Source organism: Corapipo altera, unplaced genomic scaffold (assembly GCF_003945725.1).
Source record: "Corapipo altera isolate COAL_440 unplaced genomic scaffold, ASM394572v1 113, whole genome shotgun sequence".
NCBI lineage: Eukaryota > Metazoa > Chordata > Aves > Passeriformes > Pipridae > Corapipo > Corapipo altera.
Genome location: NW_020884895.1, coordinates 7335032 through 7357223, shown reverse-complemented (window position 1 = coordinate 7357223; position 22192 = coordinate 7335032). Strand labels below are relative to the sequence as shown.

General features: G+C 41.5%; 1 protein-coding gene across 4 annotated transcripts in view; it reads left to right on the top strand.

Moving 5' to 3' along the window:
* The window catches only part of FNDC3B (fibronectin type III domain containing 3B), a 190691-nt gene that overhangs the window by 98635 nt on the left and 69864 nt on the right, over positions 1 to 22192 (top strand). For all 4 annotated transcript variants that reach the window (XM_027647357.1, XM_027647360.1, XM_027647359.1 and 1 more), the window contains exons 5-6: positions 2620 to 2863; positions 5249 to 5530. In XM_027647357.1, coding sequence (XP_027503158.1) covers positions 2620 to 2863; positions 5249 to 5530 — 526 coding nt within the window. The remainder of the gene's footprint in view (positions 1 to 2619; positions 2864 to 5248; positions 5531 to 22192) is intronic.

Below are 22192 nucleotides of genomic sequence, written 5' to 3'. Positions count from 1 at the left end.
AATATAGCATAGATTGTATGTGCAGCTTCAGAAATTTACACATATTTCTGTAATTGTTAGTTTAGAGAGAAAATGCCCTGTAGAATAGGGAAATAAAGTGGGTTTTGCAAGGTCCTCTGTGTTTTTGTGTTCATTTGTAACATAGGCACATGGAATAACAAGAATGCTGTCAGTATTCACAGCCTGGGAGGAAGCAAATAAAAGATATTAGTCTTGGCTTTTCAATGAAAGTAATTTGGAGGGCTGGCTATCCTTTGAGTTGGACTAGGTGGTCATTGTAGGTCCCTTCCAACTAAAGTACTCTGTTCTATCCCCTCATCTCTGGCTTTTCTCTCAGTACTGCTGATATTTTATAGTTTCCATCTAGTAGGATAATTTCATCAGAAAGATCTTTGACAGGACTGTGGGCTTTGCTCCCTGCTTTATAGATGATATTTCAGGAAACTGAAGCCTAATAATTTTAAATATGGTTTACATTATGTGCTACTCGGGCTATAAGTTTTCTGTCTAAATTTTTTCTTTAACATACTCATCTTTCACTAGAGCACAAAATACACATGTAGCTGGTCTAGATGCACAGATAAGAACTTGTAAGCCTGGAAGACAGGAATTGTCTTTGAGATTTGGACTAGTTAAAGCCACGATGAAAACTTTTCACATCAGGATGTAGGAACTTGCTGTCTCAATTAAGTTACAGCATGATCTGAGTCTGAGTTAAATCCAGCATTTCTGTGCACAGTCCTAGGTAAGTAGTTCTGTTTTTCAAATATGTGCTAAATGGAAAAGGATTCCCCTTTTCTCCAGGTTTTGGAGTGCAGGTTTGAAACCTGACACCAGGATAAGTGATACTGTGGAGGAAGAGTAGAACCAGTGGCAGAGGTGGGAGACCTGCAAATGCAGCAGTTAGAAGGACAGGATAGTTTAAATCTCTGAGGTTCAACTGTCTTTGGAGAACTCTGTAAAATCTTTGAAATTTAAAGCTAGCAACCGACAAATTGCTAGTGGAAGTTGTAAATTTAGAGGGTAGAATCAAGTATGTTGAGTTAAACAATTACTATTCTGCAATTTTCAGTGTGAAAGATCAGTTATAAATGAATGAATTAGCTTCCTATAGAAAGCTGTCTTCTGTAGGAGGCCAGCCAAGACAGAAATTGTCTGTGATCGCATCCCATAGCTAACAACTGTAACATCATATAACCTAAGGGCACACATGCCCCAAGGAAGGAATTGGGTCAGCTAATGCCAGTTGAATTTTACCCTGTGGTACTGTGCTCAGCTGATGCCTGAGGCATGAGCTGGTGTTTGCTGGAGCAGCTCCTCTCATGGCTGTGGGCATTGCCCCTGAGACAGGGCTGGTCCTCTGCGGCAGAGTCGGCAGAAACAGCCACGTGCCTGTGCTGTTCCTTTGCTTCAGGGTACAGGTTTTTCTTTGTGCTTTAGGATAAAACACTGTGATGTGATGAGAGTCACTGGAGCATTGGGATCTGTAGCAGAGTCTCTTCTGCTGGTGCTGCAAGGGGGTGGATGACTCCAGCTCTTGGTGGTGGTAATCAACTGAGAGCGGCAGCATCTTACAGCAGGTGCCCTTGATGCACATTCACTCATACAACACATTCATCACAGATATTATTCCATCTGTGTGTCATCAGTCAGTTTAGAGAAAATTAGCTTTTTAACAACCTGTTTCTTGTGTGAAACTAAATGATGCTTCCTTCACACTTTTCTACCTCGTGCACGTCAGCATTACAGAGTCAAAGGGATTGTAATTGTTCTTATGTGGTTGCATTTTTAAATTTCAGAAGTGGCAGAAGTTTTTTGAATGAGTTTCAAGAAAAGCTTGGCTCCTAAGTCTGGACTGAAATTTGGCTGATTGACTGTTCTCCAGAAATATAACTCTGGAAAAATTATAACCTGAAAAACATTTTTCAACCTAAGCACATTCCCACCTTCCTACATCTGTTTTTACATGCTTTGACTAGGGCATTGGGGGCCAAGTTATGCATATCCCAGAGTGGATTTGTGTGGATGTGTAGACCAACTCTGTAGCAGAAACAGTCCTTCTGCCCTGTGATTTGTCTTGAACAGATACCTGTTATGAACAGAGCAATTCTTTTGCAAATGTGTGCCAACACAGCAGGTTCCTACAGAGTACCTGTCTCTGTGCACACACACAGTCTCTTTGCAGTAGCAGTGCCAGCTACTTTCCAAGTGTTACTAACTCCGTACTCGGAGTGCTGTCAAAATCCATGGTAGAAATTTTATGGGCAGAATCTAAGGTTGGTTCCAACCAGTACACTTATTTTGGTGCTTTGTGTTCCTTTTTCAATTGTTTTCCTCCCTAAATGCAGGTTATTTATTTTGTCTCTTACCCACATAGTTATCACTAGCAGCAGCACAACTCCCAGTGATTAGTGTGGCTATCTGAGTCTCCAGGAGAAGCCACATCACCACTGTGGTTATTTCTGCTGATATTAATTTTAGAAATGTGTTTATTCACGAAAGTAAACCTAAGGACCAACTGTTTTGCAATGAGAGAACAAAGCGTAAACAGTGCTGTTTTAAAAATGTGCCTGGGTCAGATGCTGCATAACGTGCTCCTTTCCCTGCCTTCCCTTCCAGGTGATAGAAGACAACACGGGCGTTCGGAGGGTGGTGGTCACCCCGCAGTCTCCGGAGTGTTACCCCCCCAGCTACCCCTCGGCCATCTCGCCAACCCATCACTTACCTCCGTACCTGACACACCACCCTCATTTCATCCACAACTCGCATACAGCCTTTTATCCTCCTGTCACTGGACCTGGGGACATGCCACCGCAGTTCTTCCCACAGCATCATCTTCCCCCAACAATATACGGAGAGCAAGGTACTGGTGTTTCACGCCTGTGTTCAACAAGTTTTAAGGGCTAGGGAAACCAAGAGTAGGAATGAAGTGGAGAAGTTGTAGTGTGGCTTTGTCTACATGGATGCAGCCTCCTTTAATATCCAGAACAGGGGACCATAGCCATCTCAGAGAGTGGCAGCACCAGGCAATCCTATGTTGCAACTCTAAGTTGCAGAAACAAAACCACTTTTAACTTAATCTGTGAATACAGTGGGAAGAGATGTCTCATCCAGTGCTCCAAACTAGGGACATGAGTCATGTTGTTCTTGCTGTGTCACGATGCAGCATTGTACAGAAAACCTAGAGACAAAACGTGTCAGTCCTGGGTTGGGAATGACGATGGATGCAGAGTGCTGGATCCTAACATGGATTGTTTCCAGTGGGAAAAGCCGGATACTGCTTCCTGTTGGCCCTAATGTGATTTCTGTGGTTTTCCAAGAAATAACAGGCATTTTGTGTTTGTTATTGTAGTGGAAACTGTGCAGTAAGTCACTGCAAGGCATTGTCCAAAACCAAAGGGTAGCATGGCAACCCTAATCAGGCCATGAGGAAGCAATTGCAAGGAAAGGAGTGAAAGGGGCATATTTCTGTCTGAACTATGTACTGCTGTGTTTCTGCCACCCTGGAGATAAGTCTTTGTGTAATCTGAAAGAGGGCATTAAACAAAAAAGTAATCTGCAAAGCTACTTGAGATGTTTGACATGCAAGTGGGTTCAGGATTCGTGGATTTACATTACTGCTGAACTACCTGGACTTAAAACCCTTTCTAAAGAGTATGTTTAAGTCATGTTACCAGAAGTGGGGTTCTGCTGGAGTGGGAAGGAAGAGGCAAAAAGAGAGAGGGGGAGGCATCTACAGATGCTACCTCTTGAATTTTGTGTTGCCCAACAGACCTTGTGAGGGATGGACCCTTACAGCTTACATTTAACTTCATTATACTGGGAGCGAGGAAGTGGGAAGCTCAGGAACCCGGTGGGATAGTGTAGCCATCCAGATTCATAAGGGAAGGACTTGAAAAGGGAACAGGGCAGTTTGTCATATTGCCTGACAAAGTCTTGCATGCAAATATAGTGCAAAGTGAACACAGAGCTGCTGGGTTGAATATTTCTGTAGCCTGGAGATGCCAAGAAACTGATTCAACTTAAGAGTAAAATTTAAAACAAAATCCTTGGTTACTTGTACCTGCACACTGAAATAATTGGTGAATGCTGTACTGATGAGTGTTAATCCACTGTTTCCCTTTAGTTGAGCAATGGCTTATACTTTAAAAAATAGCATTTATCTGTAGCATGCTGGTTTTAGGCAGCTAGTTGCTGTGATAACATACATAAGGAAATAAGGAAAGATGAAGGCCAAGATGCCAAGATGCACTGACATACCAAAGAAAGAAAATCTGGCTAGTTGAAAAAACTTGAAAAAATTATAATACAGTATACATGGCAATCTCAACTTACAAACAGGCCTTGAACAGCTGGATAGGATGCTTGTTTGCATCAGAAGTGTGTACCATAACTTCTGAATGGAGGTAGGAAAAAAGACTAATATATCAAGTATCAATTGTTATTTACTAACAAAGACAAAACTGTTTTGGGCACGAATGTGTTCAAGGTGCACAGTCAAGAAGTGGAGCTCAAAAAGGAGGACTGAATGATAGAGAAAAGCAGAAAATACTGTGATTCCTGCAAGCTGACCTGCGTTAGCTTAGAGAGGGTCATCCTTGGAGGGGGGAGGGGGAGACTGAATTTGAGGAAGTGTACATATAATATTTATGATAATTCTCAAACTTTTTTTAGATAGTTTTACTTCCCAAAGCTTCCACTTCATGTTGCACTTCTCTGCTTAGGCGGCACAGCTGACAGAATTGTAAAGTCAATTTATCCTGGGAAATTAAATTGCCTGTAATCAGGGATGGCAGCTTGAAACCAGCACATCTCAGCTTGTTCTGTCCAGTCAGGCCCTGGGGAAGAAAATGCTAAATTGCTCTGAACTTATGAAGGCTTTTTCCTGAAGATCAGTCTCCATGGATTTCTACTTGAAATCTGTGTCCCTGAAACACAAAGACTGAAAAGGAGGGGAAAAGCTATCACCCTAATTGCTGTATTTTACACACTCGTTCAAAGAGTTATGAAATTCTATCGTCTGAGGAGCACAGTTAATACAAAAAAATCATCAGTCCCACTGAAAAGCTTTTTTTAAGGAAAAAAAAAAAATTGTTTTGTTGTAAAATCTCCAGGCAGATCTGGAGTGATTTCGTTTGGAGAAAGTCAAGAATTCTGTTTTCTGAAAAAAAAAAAAAAAAAAAATAAATATTCCGGTGATTTTTTTTTTTGTTCCAAGTTAATGCAGGTGAACTCTTTCCATTTTCAGAAATCATACCACTATACGGGATGTCCAGCTACATCACCAGGGAGGATCAGTACAGCAAACCACAGCACAAAAAACTCAAAGACAGGCAGATTGATCGGCAGAACCGCCTGAACAGCCCCCCTTCCTCCATCTACAAAAGCCATATCGGCAGCTGCACCTCGGTGTACAACGGCTACGCCAAGAGCCACAACGGCGCCAGCAGCGGCGGCGCAGCCCCGGCCGCCAAGAAGCCGGAGCGCAGGGCAAGGAGCAGCCCCAAGTCGAATGAGCAAGACCCACATGGTAAAGACAGATTTTATTTATTTTTAAATTCCTTTTTATTGAGCTTTTCCAGCTTATGACCTCCTCTGTGTGGGTCGAGTGACCATGCCAAAGGCCGCTGCCACCCACGCGTGAAGGCGGCGTTAATTCAGTGTGAAGTTACGTAGAGACACTGAACTTGCTATACTAGATTTGTTTTGTGAGGTGATCTGGTTGCCTCCCCATCTTTCATGAATACTCCCTTGGGAGATGCAGCATCACTCTCTTTCTATCTGTTGGAAGCAGAAACGCATTTTGTGGGCAAGGTCTTGAGTTTTGTTTTGCTTTTCGTAGAGGCATCTTTGGCACTTTGCAAAAATCTTTATGGACAATTGAGCTATAACCAAAACCTAACTACTGGGTGCCATTACTTTGCATCTACTGGGTGCCATTACTTTACATCTCCTGGGTAACCCTAGTAAAGTTATTATAAAGTTTAGAGGTGATGGCTGAAAAAACCAAGATTTTAATGTGAAAGTTCAATGGAACTATGATTAATTGAAACAAAAGAAAATTGAGAATAAAATTACTTAATCTTAGCCATTGGAATTAGGGGTCAAATACTTCACATTCATCTCAAATACTGGATACTTTTGAAATCATTTTCTCCAGCGTTTTCAGAGGCTTATCATTTAAAAATGTAAAACTTTAAATGAATGATGTAAAGTTTTATTGTAATCAAATCTCATTTATCACCAGCCATTCTGCACACAGACAGTTCTACCTAAATTTAGCTTAGTAACTTGTTTTACATTTCAGCCTTTCTTATCTCTGCCTGTCTCTTTGCTAACTGTTACAACTGCAGCTGCCTTAACAAACTTTGATGTAGTAACCAAGCTTATACCCATCATTTCCAGGATATTTATAATGTAGCACACTCTGAAATCTCTTGTGTGAATTTATGCATATGACATAGGTTTTCCATTATCTATCTATAGTGTATATTTATTTGGCCATGTACTTTTACTTGTGAGACATAACTGAAATAAATATTCATGAAAACTAACTAAATCAATAGCCAAAGGGGGGGGGAAAATGCTGCTGGCACGGTAAGGAATGAGGATTTGCAGACATGCTTCAGGATCTTTAGAATTAGCTGTAATTTGGGAATGCTGTAATCCAAGAAAATGAATCACTGCATTAGACTTTCTAGTTATTTCTTGTCAATCAGCTTATGTGACCTTTAGTATTCTTATTTATGTTTAGCTGTTTATCTGAGGTGGAATACATGAGGGGTTTGGAGGCACATGTGTAAAAGACCTGGAATAAAGTGTAGTCTGAACAGCTAAACCTCACAATGTATCCTCAATGGGTACAGAGTCAGCCTGGATGATCATTTTCAAAATAATCTAGATTTAATTTAAAAAAATCTTGTTTAAAGGTTTCCTTCAACCCTTGTGTTTTTTTCTAATTTGTTGTCCTGGACTGGTCTATTGTGCTGCAGCTGAAGAGCGTGAGCACTTTTGAAATGCCAGCAAAATCAGTGAAGTCACAGCTACAGCACATCCAGTCTGTCAGCCAGAGGGTGCCTTAAAACTGGGAACACCAAGTGGTGAAGTCCTCCCCCAGACTGTGAACAGGTCCCTAACAGGAGGCTGTGCAAATAAACATCTGTTGTCCCACTCTCCTGCCTTTTAAAATTGGGTTCTGCATCTCCACCCGGAGATGGCAGCCCAGGAGTCACATCAGACTGCCCTGCAGCAAAATCCATGGCCAAAGTAGGAATAGGAGAAGTTTTTTTCATATTAAAAGAAAAAAAAAGTGAGCTCTTTGACATCAAAGTGTATTATTAGAGTCATACATATATACCTATATGCAAATTTCTGCAGAAAGGTCACGGAGGTTTCTTAAAGGTTCTTACCGAGCAATTTGCTAAAATAAGTTTCCACTTGATATTTGTAAGCTCCTAATAATATCTTCTGCTTTATATTTACCTTCTCTGTTTCTTCTTGAATTATTTGGGATTTATTGATGAATACCTGATTAACATGGCCATACAGGTAATTGAGGTGAGAGTTAACAGATCTGGGCACAGTTGCTAGTTTTGATTTGTTCTGCTAAGATGACAGTGTGTTTAGAATAGCCAGGAAAATGAATGTGTCAGAAGCAACAAGTAGCAAAGGGATTTAAACTTAAAGGTTTTGTGGATGTGTATCAGTTCAAGCCTGCTAATGGTTAAAAATTTGATGCTGCTGTGTGGCTTCTTCCAAAATTGCAGAATAGCCTGGAAAATCTATTAATATATATAAATGCATATATATATAAAATCTGTAGGGAATAAGAGTCTTTATTTAGAAAACTACTTAGCCAAAAAACTCCCAAGAGTCAAGTCGGAATGTATGAGTTTTACTGTAATGTGAAGGAGAACTGGAGCTGAGGGGTTTGTTTACATGAATTATTTACTGGGGATTCTGATGTGCTTTATAGTGTACCGTTTCGTAGCTGGTTGTGGTGTGTGTGTGTGTTTATCCAGTAGAGCTGGCATGCTTCTTTTAGGTGTTTGGATGTCAGAGCAATCCAGTGAGCCAGCTCCTGGGAAGGGAGGAGGCTTTGGGAGCCCTGGACACAGCTGGAGCAGACACTTGTTCAACCCTAAGCTGTGTTTGCTGCAGAACGCAGCCTGTCGGCAGTGCTACAGTGTGGCAGTGATTCCTTTCCTTAGGGACCAGGCTGTTGGAAGAAAAGTCTTGGAAGCTGCCTTGGTGCTGGAAGCATGGGTAGGAGCTCACTGGTGGCAGGAGGTGTCTCTCCCAGCAGTCCCAGCCGCTCCTGAGCTGATGCTCTGAGAGGCAATTTGAGTGTCTGCTTTAATCAGCAGAGGAATGTGATCTACACAGTGACGTTTGTGACAGGAGAGTGGAAGATGGGAGTTTCTGTTCTTCAGTCTGCCTCTTCCAGTGCCTAAAGGGGCTCCAGGAGAGCTGGAAAGGGACTTTTCAAAAGGACCTGGAGTGACAAAAGCAAGGGGAATGGCTTTAAAGTCAAAGATGGCAGATTCGGATTAGATATTAGGTAGAAATTCTTCCCTGTGAGGGTGGTGAGACCCTAGCTCATATTGCCCAGAGAAACTGTAGGTGCCCCATCCCTGGAAGAGTTCAAGGCCAAGTTGGATGGTGCTCTGAGCAACATGATCTAGCCCAGGACAGGGCTGTTGGAATTATGTGGTCTTTAAGGTCCCTTCCAAAGCAAACCACTCAATGATCCTATGAATATTATTGAGGAAAACGTTCAGTGTACAATGCAAGGACAACTCTGCTCTTTTCCCTGAAAAGGGATGACATAAATCACAGGACATGAGATACTTAAGTTAACAATGTACTTTTCCATCCAAATCTACACTCATTGCATGTATTATGCCTATAACATTTGAGTAAGTGCTCAAGAAAAATTCTACCATATATCAGTAGCTTATTGCCTCTTGCCAGTATTGAGAACCAGGGGTTCCCCCAAAAGCTGATTCAGCACTGTTGGAAGAAGTGGGGTGATAAATCCTTAATAGGACTGAATTTAAGTAAATTACTCTGGAGTATTTTTTTTCAGTCACCTTTTCAATTGTGGACCCAACATGTGCTCCTCTCTGTCACTCTGTGCTCTGAACAACATGATGGTACATTAAAAATACGTTGTTGTTTCTATAATGCACTCTTGTCCTGGGCTGGATCTATAACATAACGTCAGAACCTCTTTTTACTAGGACATTAACAGTTTCAGATTGGGGATGTAAGTGCAGTTCTGATATTTTCCATTGACAGCATCATGTTGTTATGTTGGGAGGTGCACTTGTAAATGAAGATTTCTAGTTATGTTGGAAATATACCATTTTAAGGCCAAAAAAAGGAAACTGATGGTTTATAATTGTCTGAAAATAAAGTAAGTATTCTGTTAGTGGTAAGATGATGGATGGTCTCATGTACAGACAGAAGGCTTGGAGGTATGATGTAGGGGCTCTGATTTAAAATCCATACTCTAGCTTTTCTGCAGAGCTGTTTTAAAAGCTGAATGGGAGAGGAGGGAGCAGGGTTGGGTTTTTTGTGGGTTAGGTTTTTTTTTCATTGAAGGAGCCTTGCCATGTAAAAAGAGCTGCAAGCGGAAATCCTGTCCCATTCTTGCTGTCCTTTATGAATTTCAGTCTGAGTCACTTCCTTCTCATGCACTTAGTGGTTCACTTCTTGGTCATGTAGTGATCTGGTAGTTTGAGAAGTCCTGTGTGTGGCTGCAAGTACTGTGGGAACATAAGCAGTTTGGAGCATTCTTACAATGCTTTTGCCTATTTCCTAATGAAACATTTTCTTTTTCCTTCAAATGAGATAAAATCTTTTTAATCCTCATTGAAGTTTGAAGAGCCTAGGATAGCCCAAACTAAAACACTTCAAATGGGTAAAAGTGGAAAGCAGGCAATGGATTGTTATGTGCATCCTGTGCAGGAGCTGGGTGGGTGCTGGGAGCTGGGTGCCAGAATAAACAGACCCAGCCTGGGCAGGGAGGCGGCTCCGGGGCGGTCGCGTGTGCCTTTATGTGAACATCCATAGGGGATTTTTTTAGTGGTGATTTCAGAAGATTTGACTCTACAGGGTCAGAGCAAGGGCCCATCGAGCCCAGTGGTCTGTTTTCAGCAGTTGTGTTGATGATGATGCTGAGGGGGGGCCTGCAATCCCAGCTGCATCCTGCACACTGGTCCCTGCTCCGGCATCAGCATCCCAACCTGCCGGGCACCACAGAGGATTTAGTCCTACCTGGCCCTTCGGGTGCCTACTTGTTGACCTATTGTTTGTGAACTTATCTAACTCAGTTTTGAAAATCAGATTTGCTTTTCAGCTGCCCAAAGTGAGGAACACTGAATTGGTGTCCACTTTACTACTCCAAGCAGCTGATTTCTTACATGTGGCATTGATGTGCTTTACATATGGAGAAGGGAGGGAAAAAGATTAGAAGCAATTAACAGTTCAAAGAGTTTTTAGAGACTATTAATAGATCATTAACTTTTGTAGTACCAATGTCATATGTGTACAACCAGTTTAAAAGCTCAGAGATGTTGTCTTCCTGTTGTGAAGGTTTTGTCAATCTGATTTTGTGCACTGGAGCAGCCTCCAGCTACTCCCAAAGGTGAAAACCATGGCTTCAAATTCCTGCCTGCATTACCAGTGGACATTTCTCAGGAGATGTGGCTATAGCTGTGTGCTCATTTCTTTGAGGAGAATACATGGTAATACATGGAAAATGGGCTTGGCAAGAGAACTTCAACTATGGTGGTTTTAATTTGAAAATGTTATTCGAATAAGCACTTAACTTGTCAAAGCAGAAGTCCTGAGGTGAAGAAGTGAATTGGAGGTATGACTAGCCTGGCCTAGCAAGAGCTGGTACCAACAGGTATCCCTGCACTCTGCAAGCTGCAAGTACACGATGCAGAGTGGTGATGTATGAAAAACCAGAGCAGAGGCATTCCTGGCACAACCCTATCCTGTTCTCTCTGTCTCTTCTGTATAAGATTTAAATATATTTTGGAAAAACATGGGGGTTTTTTTCTATTTTTGTTTACTTCTATCAAGTTGGGTTTTTTTAATCTGGAGCTGTGAATTAAAGGGAAATTGAAGGAGCTGTGATTCACTGCAGACAGGAACCAGGCAAAGTTCCTCTACTTACTCATTCTAGATCCTGTCAATTCTTTTCTATTTTGGTCCTGAATCCATTTTGCAAGCTTATTGAGTCATACATGTATCTGTGTTTGTATATCCTATAGATTTAAAAGCTTAAAGTAGTTTCATCACTTTTGGTCCGTGTAAGCAAAGAGACTGAGAAGCACTGGCAATACATGGAACTTTTATGTTCTTTTAGCCAGGAACTGATGATTTGGTACATGCTAATAAAGACTTCTGTTCAACCAATGTAGAAATGTTCTGCAGACAAAACTGATAAATGTTTTTTCTGCTGCTGTAAAAAATACCCCTATGTAAGTGCAGTTTCCCTGGTGTCCCTAAATTTATTTGGTTCTATAAAATGAATTTCTTCAAGATTGTCATCTGAAAAACAACCTACCAAAACTGACACAGTGATTTTATTAGTAACATGGAAAAAACCCCTCTGAAGAGTAGAATACATCTGTCAGGCTAAGTGAATTTTACTATTATACCAAGTAAAGCAATGTGAAACATAATATTTAGTGGAAACAGAGACGTGTTGAATCTTGTGAGCATAGATCAGAATCACACACAAAATCTAAATAGTGTTACTGTTCCTACTGCATTTTTTAGTAGTTTTAGCAACTAATACTACTTGGCTGAATTCTTTAGACTTATATCTCATTAGAAATAAATGTTGTGTGTTGTGTGCATGCATTCTGTAATCTTTAATACGTGAGAGGAAATAGGATGCATTAATTAGGGCATAGTCTGAACTTGAGAAACCAGTGTTCATTTGTGACACCTGGAATTTCCAGTGTGATATTCTCGTGCCTTGACCTTATCTCCCACATAATGACTGAGCCTTGGTGGTTTTGTTTGTTTCTATTTGGAAATATGCCTGCTTCTTAAACAGTCTTTATCTCTGGTATTTTCTGAAAAATAATAGGCTGTGACATTGTTTATTCAGGCAGTAAACAAAATGGTTATGAGCCTCAGATACTTCTGATGTTAACGTGCTGAGAGCACACCTTTGTGTACCAGAGTGAACTCCATGAGCTGGGCCACACAGATTCTCACCAAATAATATTTTGCCTGATAGTCACGTAAAGTAACCACTTAAGCAAGCTCTATATAGACTGACTGTATTAGAAACATATTGCAGGGTTCAGGCAGAGTACGTTCCCAAGTTCACGTCAGTCTGTGTGCCTGCAGGAATTTATCCAGATCAGGCTTAATTTGTGACTTTTCTTCAGCAAGAAATATTGCTAAAATGTTTGTCCAGCATTACTGAAATACACTGTGTTGAGGGAAAGAAACAAATCCCTGTTTCCTCTGCTGTCTTGAAGGTTAACTTACATCATGGGGGCTTTGATGGAGAAAGGTAAAAGCTAAATTTCAGAAATTGAGCAGTGGTACTGAAAAGCAAGTCCATGCCCAGTGCTAGTGCACTCCCTACCTCAGCCATTGCTTTGCTTAGTTCCAAACCCAGCAGTGTTTTGCTTTGAGCTGTCTGTGGGTAGTTCCTGCTAGTGCATCTTGACCAACTCTTTCCCAGAAGTTGCCTACATGCAGAATAATTTCCAGGAATTTATAAGCCTATGAAATCTTGTCTGCATGTGAAATGTCGTTAGCATGGAGGTATTCTCTTGCTGTATCCATACTATAGGAAAAAACCCCAAGTTTATGGGAAGCCTGAATACCATAGCAGTCCTACCTTCTTTCACACCACATGGTTTTGTTCTGGCAGAGCCTGTTTTGTGCTTCATTAGCACTAAGTTCTGCAAGCTAGAGGGGCTGGGGCAGGGAGAGAGGAGATACTCTATTTTTAGGCACTTATCTTGAAAGACTAAAGAACCAGCTTCATAACTTAGGCACAAGAAGTTGTAGATAAGAGAATCTCTTCGTCAGCTAAGTGGGAGTGTTGCCTCTTAATTTAATTGCACAATATTCTACCATCTTCACTGTCAACTGCTTTTAAAGGTGAATATAAATGCCTAAAACTTAGTTTCATCCAGATTTTTGTACCTGAAAATGCAAACAAAACATCAGAGTATCTGGGAATACACATGATCCATCATGGTTATAAGGTGCTCTAAGAGCTGGTCTCCTGGGCATCCACAGCTCTGAGGCATGAGTGGGGCAGGATGGGTCACTACAGTTCTGGTTACATTTTTCAGTCTCATCACAGCAGCTTGGACAAAATAAACTTCAGTTGAAGCTCCCCAGCCTTTGTAAGTGTGGTAGCCTGCAAGAAACACAGACTGAAATCCACCTAGGAACCTGTAGGACGTATCTAGTAAAGGGGGAGGTGTAAATCTGGCTCCAGGGCTCACATACGATCTTGTTGGTGACTTAAAAACCCTTTTGACAGTGGCCTGAGTTTTACCCCAAGGCTGTTTTTCCAAATCCTGATCAGCCCCTGTAGACTCTCATATTTTTCTTCTTGTCTGCTTTCATCCCTCCCTTGCCTCATTTGCCAGCAGGATCTCCTTGGCAGGGGGAGCTGGATAAGCTATCTGCTCCATCATTTATCAGGAAGTCAGTGCTGAATGACGTAAGGCACAGCCTCTTCCCCCAGAGGATCTTTGTATTATCTCAAGAATTTGCAGCTTCTGCTGCAACTGACAGTCAAATCCAGAAGACTGAAATCTGAACTTTCTTCCTAGGAACTTACGTAATTTATAGATACCCAACCACCAGAAAAAAGTCATACTAAGTACATTTTCATCCTGCTTAAATGCTCAGTGCTGGGGAGAAGACTTACACCGAGGTCTGAAAGCTTCAGAGCAAGATAAACAGTGTATTCTCACTAGTTAAGAGGAGATAAGGTGGACCACCGACAAAGGAAGGGAACTGTGTTTCCCTTATTTGGCAGTATCTGGGACACTGAGCCAAAAGGGAGAGAGTATTTATAGGGAAGAGGCAGAACATTTCCTCCCTCCAGAGTATAGAAAATAAAACACGTTAAAGTCTAATAATTTAATGAACAACTCTTATTTGTATAGTCAGTTGTTCTGAACAATGTCGGTCTGTATGTCCAGCTGGATTTGCAAAGGTGGTGAAATGAAATTTCATGTCCCACAGAAGTTAATGTGATTTGTTTACTGAACATTCTTAGGCTGTGCTTCAAACCCCATGAGTTAGTTTTCCTTTTCTGAGGAAGGGTGGAATTGATTTTCAAAGTTTTTGTGACCTTCAGTATATTTGCTTTTAAGGGAAGGAAAAATCTTAATGCAAGGTGATGCTTTGAGTGTTGCACTTAACAGAAGGGATAAACACTGTTCTAAAATGAAGCAGCCATTTCAGTTTTCTCCAAGGTTTTGTTATAAAAAGATTTTGTCCTGAGTTTGGTTTTCTGTTGTTTTTATTTCTTGGTGGTTTTTTTTTTACCCCCTCTAAGGAGCTGTGCTTAGAAGCAGCTGCTTTGATTTACTGTGATTCATGTGACTTGTGCCTGAATTTCATCTCAGCAATGAAATCCAGAATGAGCTGAAATTCCTGGAGCTTTTTTGAATCCTTCCCAGCGAGTGGTAATCAGGTGGATATTTCTGTGAAATATTTTAAATATTTCAAAAGGTTCTTAGTGGTGAAACTGGTTGTGAAAACATCAGAGATTGCATTTTGCCCTTGTCCCACACAGGACTGCTATTTGCCCAGGCAGTACTTCGAGCTCACTGGTAAAAAGCTGGTACAGACATTATAGATCAGGTTTTTTAAACATTCTTGAGTGCACTCCTCACATCTCAGACATGGGGTGACACAGTTAACATTACATCAATCTTTCTTACTTTTGCATTCTAGAAATTTAGCCCTCGATCTTTTTTAAATGTGCTGTTTAATATCATTCTGGCTCACATAGTTACAGTTCATCATTCAGACTCGACTGCAAAACATTTTAGGCTGGGATTGCTCAAGTCAGTTGATTGTCATCTGTCACGAGGAAAGAACTAATTTCTCTTCTGCTGTCAGTCTGCAGATGTTTGGGTTGATTTAAAGATGGGGATGGAAGCTCTTTGCCTTCCCCATCTCTAAGCTGTGGTGCCTGGGCTGAGTGGAAAGAAAAAAACATGTTCCTTGGTTTCCAGGATTACTGTGATCTCCTCCATCACTCATTGCAATCTCATTTTATCACAGTTTTCATCTGAAAAAATAGGTCAGTAATTTACAATGATAACAGAGAAGCTGAGCTGGGGTTCATTCAAAAAATAGTGTGTCTCTGCAACCATTCAGTATGTTAACGGTGAAAAATCCCAGTGCAGGTTTCCTGAAAAATCTTTGTATTTCTAGCATTATGATTTGGAATTTTTTTATTTTTTTTTTAAAAACAGACTTTTCCTGTCAAATCTAACCTCTTTTGAAGCCATGCAAGCAGTGTAAGTAGTGCATAGAAATAGAACTTTGGCTTTAATGTAAATGTTAAGACAAAATCAAGAACAGTGAAAAGATGACACATTTTCCAGCATTATCCTGTTTTTTTCCCTGATTACTTTCTCATAAAGGATGAATAGTTTGCTTAGCTGTGACTCTGTTCTTGAGGGTGAAATAGTGGTTATTGCTAAAACACGGCATCCAGAAGCGCTTTTTGTTGCCCATCATGAAATATAAAGGACACATTCTTTGATTCAAGTGAGGGCTGAGGAGCTGGAACTGAGGGCAAAATTTGGCTTGTGGGTATTTTCTTTAAAGTTTCTTAGATTATCTGGGCAGTGCTGTGCCTCTGCCTTGGGGAAGTGCTCTGCTGCCTTTGTATTGTTGCGGCAGACTTGGTGGCTTTACGAGGTTCACTGGCAAGGAGGTTGTTAATTTTGGCTGAGGTGCTCTGTTTAATCCCCACCAGGTTTGGAGCTCCTATGGAGTCTGTTTTGGCTGTGCTGCCTGCTTGTTTTTCTGTGCAAATATGCAGTTATGCAGGTTATTTTGCTGGTTTTGTGCTTGATCAGGAAAATGCCTTTATTGTATGTAACAGCCAGATTAGCAAAGGGTTTTATGGCTGGAATTGCCTATGGTCACATTTTTGAAGGTCAAGAAGAAGTAAGTTTTTGGTTTTTTTGTGGGTTAAATGCTGGTGCTGTTGTCCCCCTACATTGGAGGTAGTATTTCAGAGAAAAATATTTCCTCACTGGCATGGGGCAGCAGTCACAGGATTTAAAAGCCCAGATTGGTGACACTGGAGACTTGTCAGCCTGTGTTCATTAGGGATTGTGCTTTCCAACTCAGTTCTTGGAGGGGTGCTGGGATCACCTCTGCCCCAGCAGCACTTGGCTGTGGCTGTCCCAGTGGGGACACTGAAGAGTGACAGAGACAAAACCATGCCTGTGGTGGAACACAGTGGAGCTGTCAATGACCAAATTGGGAAGAGAAGACTAATTTTTGGTGCTGTCAAACTTGTGCTTTTTGTCAGTGTAAGGATGAGTCGGGAGGCTCGTTTCATGGTCTGTGTTGGTGGTGCTCAGGTTCTTGCTTGCCTGGCTGCTGGGAGCCTTTCTTCCCAAGAGGAAATCTCCTCCCCTCTATAAATGCCAGATGATGTCATTTCACAGCTGGTGTCAGATGGTATTTTGAGCCGCTGTGTTACGTTTTAAGAAATGTCAGTATCTAACCCTAACCCTCCTCCTGCCTTGGGCTGGGGAAACTTGTGGAGTTTTTATGGTCACATCACCTGGGACAGCCTGGGCTGATGGTAACAACAAGGTGGTGAATTTGCAGAGGTTACTTGTCCTTCTGAATGACCCCTGGGTCCATCAGCCTGGGAGGGCAACCCTTGAGTGCTAACGAAGGCCAGACAGGCAGATGGTCGTAGGGAATGAGGAGAACTGAGGGGAACAAAGCATGAAGCAGCACAGAAATAAATTGAAGGAATTAAGGGTAAGGCAAGCCTTTCATCCCAACTATTGTACAAAATTGTGAGGGGTGTGAAGAACTTGATTGTATCTAGAAGATTAGCATTTGTTGGCAAAGTTGGTAGTGGGATTGAAATGCCAGCCTTCTACCTGGAAAGTGGGAGTCAGGAGCTCCAGAAAAATTTTAGGGGGGCCTTTCAGTCTCCTTGTCAAATGAAAGGACCCCATCTTGTTAGAAATTAAAGGTATTAATGGCAACTGCAGGTAGACAGACCACTTACAAACTGCTGAAAGATAGGTAGAAAAATGTTTTGCAAAGATGTATCACATATATGTAGCTCCTATAAATCCAACCAAATCAGAAAAGACAGAAAGTCAAGGAAGGAGCGAGGTAATGTTTTTTTAAAAACAAAGAAAGAGAAGTAATGTCACTTACATTCTAACAGTTCTTTCAGCAGTCCTTGGGCACTTTTCTGTGCCTTTAGCAAGGTATGGGAAGGGATAATTGATTAAATTAATTGCTTAATTAGAACAGATTAGTTATGTCTCTTTTGATTTTTTTTTTTGTAATAACCATTTACTTTGGTCTCATAGTTTCACACTTGATGAACTGCATTGGGCTATGGGGTAGTGATGTATAATGCTCATGTAGAAGAGACAAGACAAGAGAAGAAAAACTTGTTTTCAAAGTCTGTGTGTGTGATCTGACCGGTGGCACATTGAGCTGCTGCTCTTTCTGGTGCCCATCCAGCATGGAACCCCCAGAGCAGCACTGGGAGTCCCTCCTGGGTACAATGGTGAACCTGCTCTGTTGCAGGGATGAGAGGGGCAAGCTGGAGAGGCTCAAGATTTTTAGCCACAAGGACTCAACTATATTCACAGCTGTCACATGCAGGAGGGTTTGTTGGAATGAGGAGGCATTACCATGTAGAGTATCTGTACTCGGTGCTGGTGAGGCCACACCTGGAGTGCTGTGTCCAGTTCTGGGCCTCTCAGTTCAGGAAGGACATTGAGGTGCTGGAGCAGGTCCAGAAAAGAGCAACGAGGCTGGAGAAGGGACTTGAGCACAAGTCTTATGAGGAGAGGCTGAGGGAGCTGGGGTTGTTCAGTCTGGAGAAGGTCTCCCCTGAGCCTCCTCACTCCCTACAACTACCTGAAAGGAGGTTGTAGCCAGGTGGGGGTTGGTCTCTTCTCCCAGGCAGCTATCAGCAAGACAATAGGGCATGGTCTTAAGCTGTGCCAGGGGAGGTTTAGTTTGGACATTAATCAGGCATTGGAATGGGCTGCCCAGGGAGGTGGTGGATTCTCTGTCCCTGGGGGTTTTTAAGATAAGACTGGATGTGGCACTTAGTGCTATGGTCTAGCAACTATGGTGGTAGTGGATCAAGGATTGGACTTGATTATCTCAGAGGTCCCTTCCAACCCAGCCGATTCTATGATTCTGTGATCTCCACCTGATGTGTACATGTGGATGCTGCCTGCCTGCTCAAACAGGAGCTTTGCTGATGCCAGCACAGCCTAGAAGAGCACTCTGAAATTGCAGCCTGTAGCACGGAAATTATGCTTGTAAAAACCAACAGAATTTTAAACATGTCTTCTCAGTTAGGTACTTCTGTATGAATCAGCTGTGCTGTTGTGTACTTGACCAAAAGATAGAGGGATGGCCACTACCTCGTTTATCTGCTAAGCTTTTACTGTCTTCTCAACCCCACGTAGTGTGTGAGCTGCTGTAACGTGATAGCAAAAGGGAAGCTGCCGAAAATAAAAAGGAAAAATATTTTGACACAGAAAATAAGCTAAAGCAAGTCAAAAGTATGAAAAGAGAGTGCTCCAAGAGGAGGTCCTGTGTGTAAGTGGTTTGTTGTTCCAGCAGATTCAGCTTGGGCTTCCTCTGTTTCTGTGGGTTATGTCATTGTTTAATTTGGTGTTCCTTCAAACCCAGCCAGCTGCAGCCATGCACAGTGCACTGCCCCTGTTATCTTCCTTGGGAGATGAACAAAGCACTTGCTTAAGATGTAAAATGTATGTGATGGAGATGGGGGGGGTGGCTGTATTTTACTAAGAAAGCCCTTTTCTGCCTTCTAATGGACCAACTGCGTGTTCACAGTAGGAATTCGTTCAGATCTTCAGCCAGTCAAGTAGGAGTTGTTATTGCTGTCTTCCAGCAGTAGCAGCAAAGAAGCAGAGAAAAACAAACCCAACATGTCACTTAGTCTCCGTTTGTCCCTTGCATCCAGCATTTTGTTTCCTTTGTAGGTTACTGCTGGTCTTATTTTCCTTCCACTATCCCAATGAAAAACATATATCCAAACAATAACAGGGAGCAGGGAGGATTGGAAATGCTGACATTTATTTTTAAAACACTTTTTAGCCCAGGTGACTTCATTACTTACCTCTGAATGCTTCTACATCTGATCCTTATCCATGCAATAGCAGGTGTCTGGTTAGAGAAGGATGAGTTGTGAATTTGCACTCCAGGTATTTTGGAGTATCCTGTCCCATGGACAATAGGATACTGAAGCAGTCAAGGTGAAACTAGCAGGTTAATAGATACGGACTATGGTCAGGACATCTCTGAAACATGGGATTAAATTCATGCCTAAATCACAGTGGTGTTGAGACAAGCACCAATTATCCTTCACCTTATTGTCCTAGTGAATTAGGATAGCTAGAGATTTTTTTTCTTATTATTTTAGATCTGAAAATGTAATTTTCTGGAGTTTATACAGAGTTTTTCTGTTAATAGATTTTCTGTTGTCCTTCAGTTATTTAGGGAGTGGTTTGAATTTTTTTTTTGCTGTCTGTATATGGTTTGGTCTTTAAGAACAGTGAGTTATGAGCTCGTGGACATCAGTTAAGGCATTTCAACAGGAGAATTAGGTTGGCAACAGTGAGAAGGCTCTTAGAAATGGAAAACCTGCTCATGCACAACAATTTTTAAAATTTCAGAACGTATTCCAACAGTTGTATCTAAAGTTGGATAACATCAATCTCCTTACCTTGGTCACGGGAGCTGCAGTTGTCTTTTATCATTGGTGTTTTTATTAGCTTTCATGTAATTAACAGAAATTCGAAATATTTTACATTTAGAAATCTAATCCAGGCATTTGTAGGCTTAATTAATAATCTTCCTTGGTGTATTATATTTCAGCATGATGTAATTGACTGTTTTGAATATAAATATTTTTTTAACAAGTTTTTTATTCTAAAGGGCTCCCCATTTTTTCCAGTGTGGAAGAGTTGTGTAAAGTACTGTGTGTTCCATGTGACACTGGGCTTGCTCTTCCCAGTGTTACATCTGTCAGCCAGCACGTAGCCTGGCAGTTTATCCGTGACCCTGCCCTGCCCTGGGCTGCCTTCCTGACAAACTGGAAAGCTGCATCAAACTGGATTAGGCAGGAATTTGTCCTAGGTCTAATTTTATTCAATATTTTCATTAAGGACTTGAAGGATAGAATAAGAATTGGTGCTTATTAAATTATAGTCCATATCAGGTTCCGATAGGGCTGAGAGTGCTTGGTGGGTTAAGGGGGAGGGAAGGAGGACAAAATAGGAGGAGGGCTCAAATGGCCTTGAAAGAAGAAGTTTGATGAAAGCAAGAGTAGAGTGTTGCATTTGAGCTAGTTCTTCTCAAACATGCCTTTTTTTTGTAGCTGTGTGGTTGTTCTGCACAGTAGTTCTGGGAGATGTAGTAGAGCACAAACCCCAAGAGTCAAGTTACTGTATAGACAAAGAGAAGAAGAAACTTCCAAGCAAGCTCTGTAAATTGGTTTGTTGTTCCTTAGTTGGTGCTGCCAGGGCCTTGGCTGGCACATGGTGGTCAGGGCTGCCACCATGTCTTCAGAAGGATGGAGACCAATTTAAAAAACATGCCAGAGGACAGCAGTAGTTGGGATCTGATAAATACAGGTTTGAAAGAAATGAACTTGCTTCGTTTAGAGGCAGAAATGCCTTCAAGTATGTGAAAGGTGGCAACAGAGAAGGTGGTGATGAACCTGCCTGTGGTGGGTGCACAGGGAAGGGAGGAGTAAGTTTAAGGTGCAGCAGGGAAAGTTGAGGAGATAATCTTCCTAGTGCTGAGGAGAGTTAGATGCTGTGGTAGTTTGCCTAGCTGGGGAAGTTTGGAGATCCACAATCATGGGCCAGGAGGTTATTTATTTAATTTTCAATTATTTTTAAAAAATGGGCTAGGCAGCCATCTCAGAGGAATTGGTTTGATATAGATTGATCATATTTCAGTGTAGGAGGATGGATTGGGTGGCTGTGTCACATCCCCTCTGGTCCTGCTTTCTGTGACTCAGCTGCAGTGTGACATCTGCAGTTTTTGGTTTGTTCTTGTATGATGAGTTTATTAGTTTATATTTCTGCAGTTCCCTGAAGTGAAAAGGTCTGTATGTGTTCTTGGTGTCTTAAGCTTTGACATTGGCAGGCAGTTCACGAAGGAGCTGGGCTGTGTTTGAAGAGTTCATTTTCTTGGGGGCTGTAGGTTGTGCTGTACGTGACTGATAAAAGATCTTTCCCAGCATTAAAGCCGGTCACAGCCCCAATAAATCTGGAACAAATTCTGAGAAAGCATGTCATGTTATGACTGGCATATCTGTGAGCTCTGCTTGAGAATTAGACTCAAAAGTTTGCAAAGTGCTGGTGCTGATGTCATTCCCTTGGAATGGAAAGGCTGTTGAAACAGTAAATAATTTCTGTGGCCAGAAGCTAAGTCTTTAGCTGGACCTTTTCCTCTCTTCGAAGGAAAGAATGCAGAACAAACCTAAAATTTGTATTTGCAATGGGAAAATCCTAATTAGTTTAGTGCTTTTAGCTATTTCAAACCATTTACACACACAGCTGCTGTTCATGCAAACATGTAAACTATTGATGGAAATTTCAAACTTACCTTAAAATGACATAATTTTTTTCCCTGTTTTTTAAATCTGTGTTTTATTCAAAGTATGGTTGGAAAGGTCTAAAAATTATATTTGTACTGTACGTGCAGAAAGGAACATAGACACAGGCTAACAGAAGCATATAATAAAAAACTTTAGTTCAGCAAGACTTAACATTGAAACCCTGTTAGCATCAAACAGCTGCTGGGAAAGTGTTTAATTTTTAGGGACATTTACTCCTGATTGAATCTGTAGAGTTTTGTTTATGATTCAAAACTCTGAAAAAAGGAGAGATGACCAAAATAC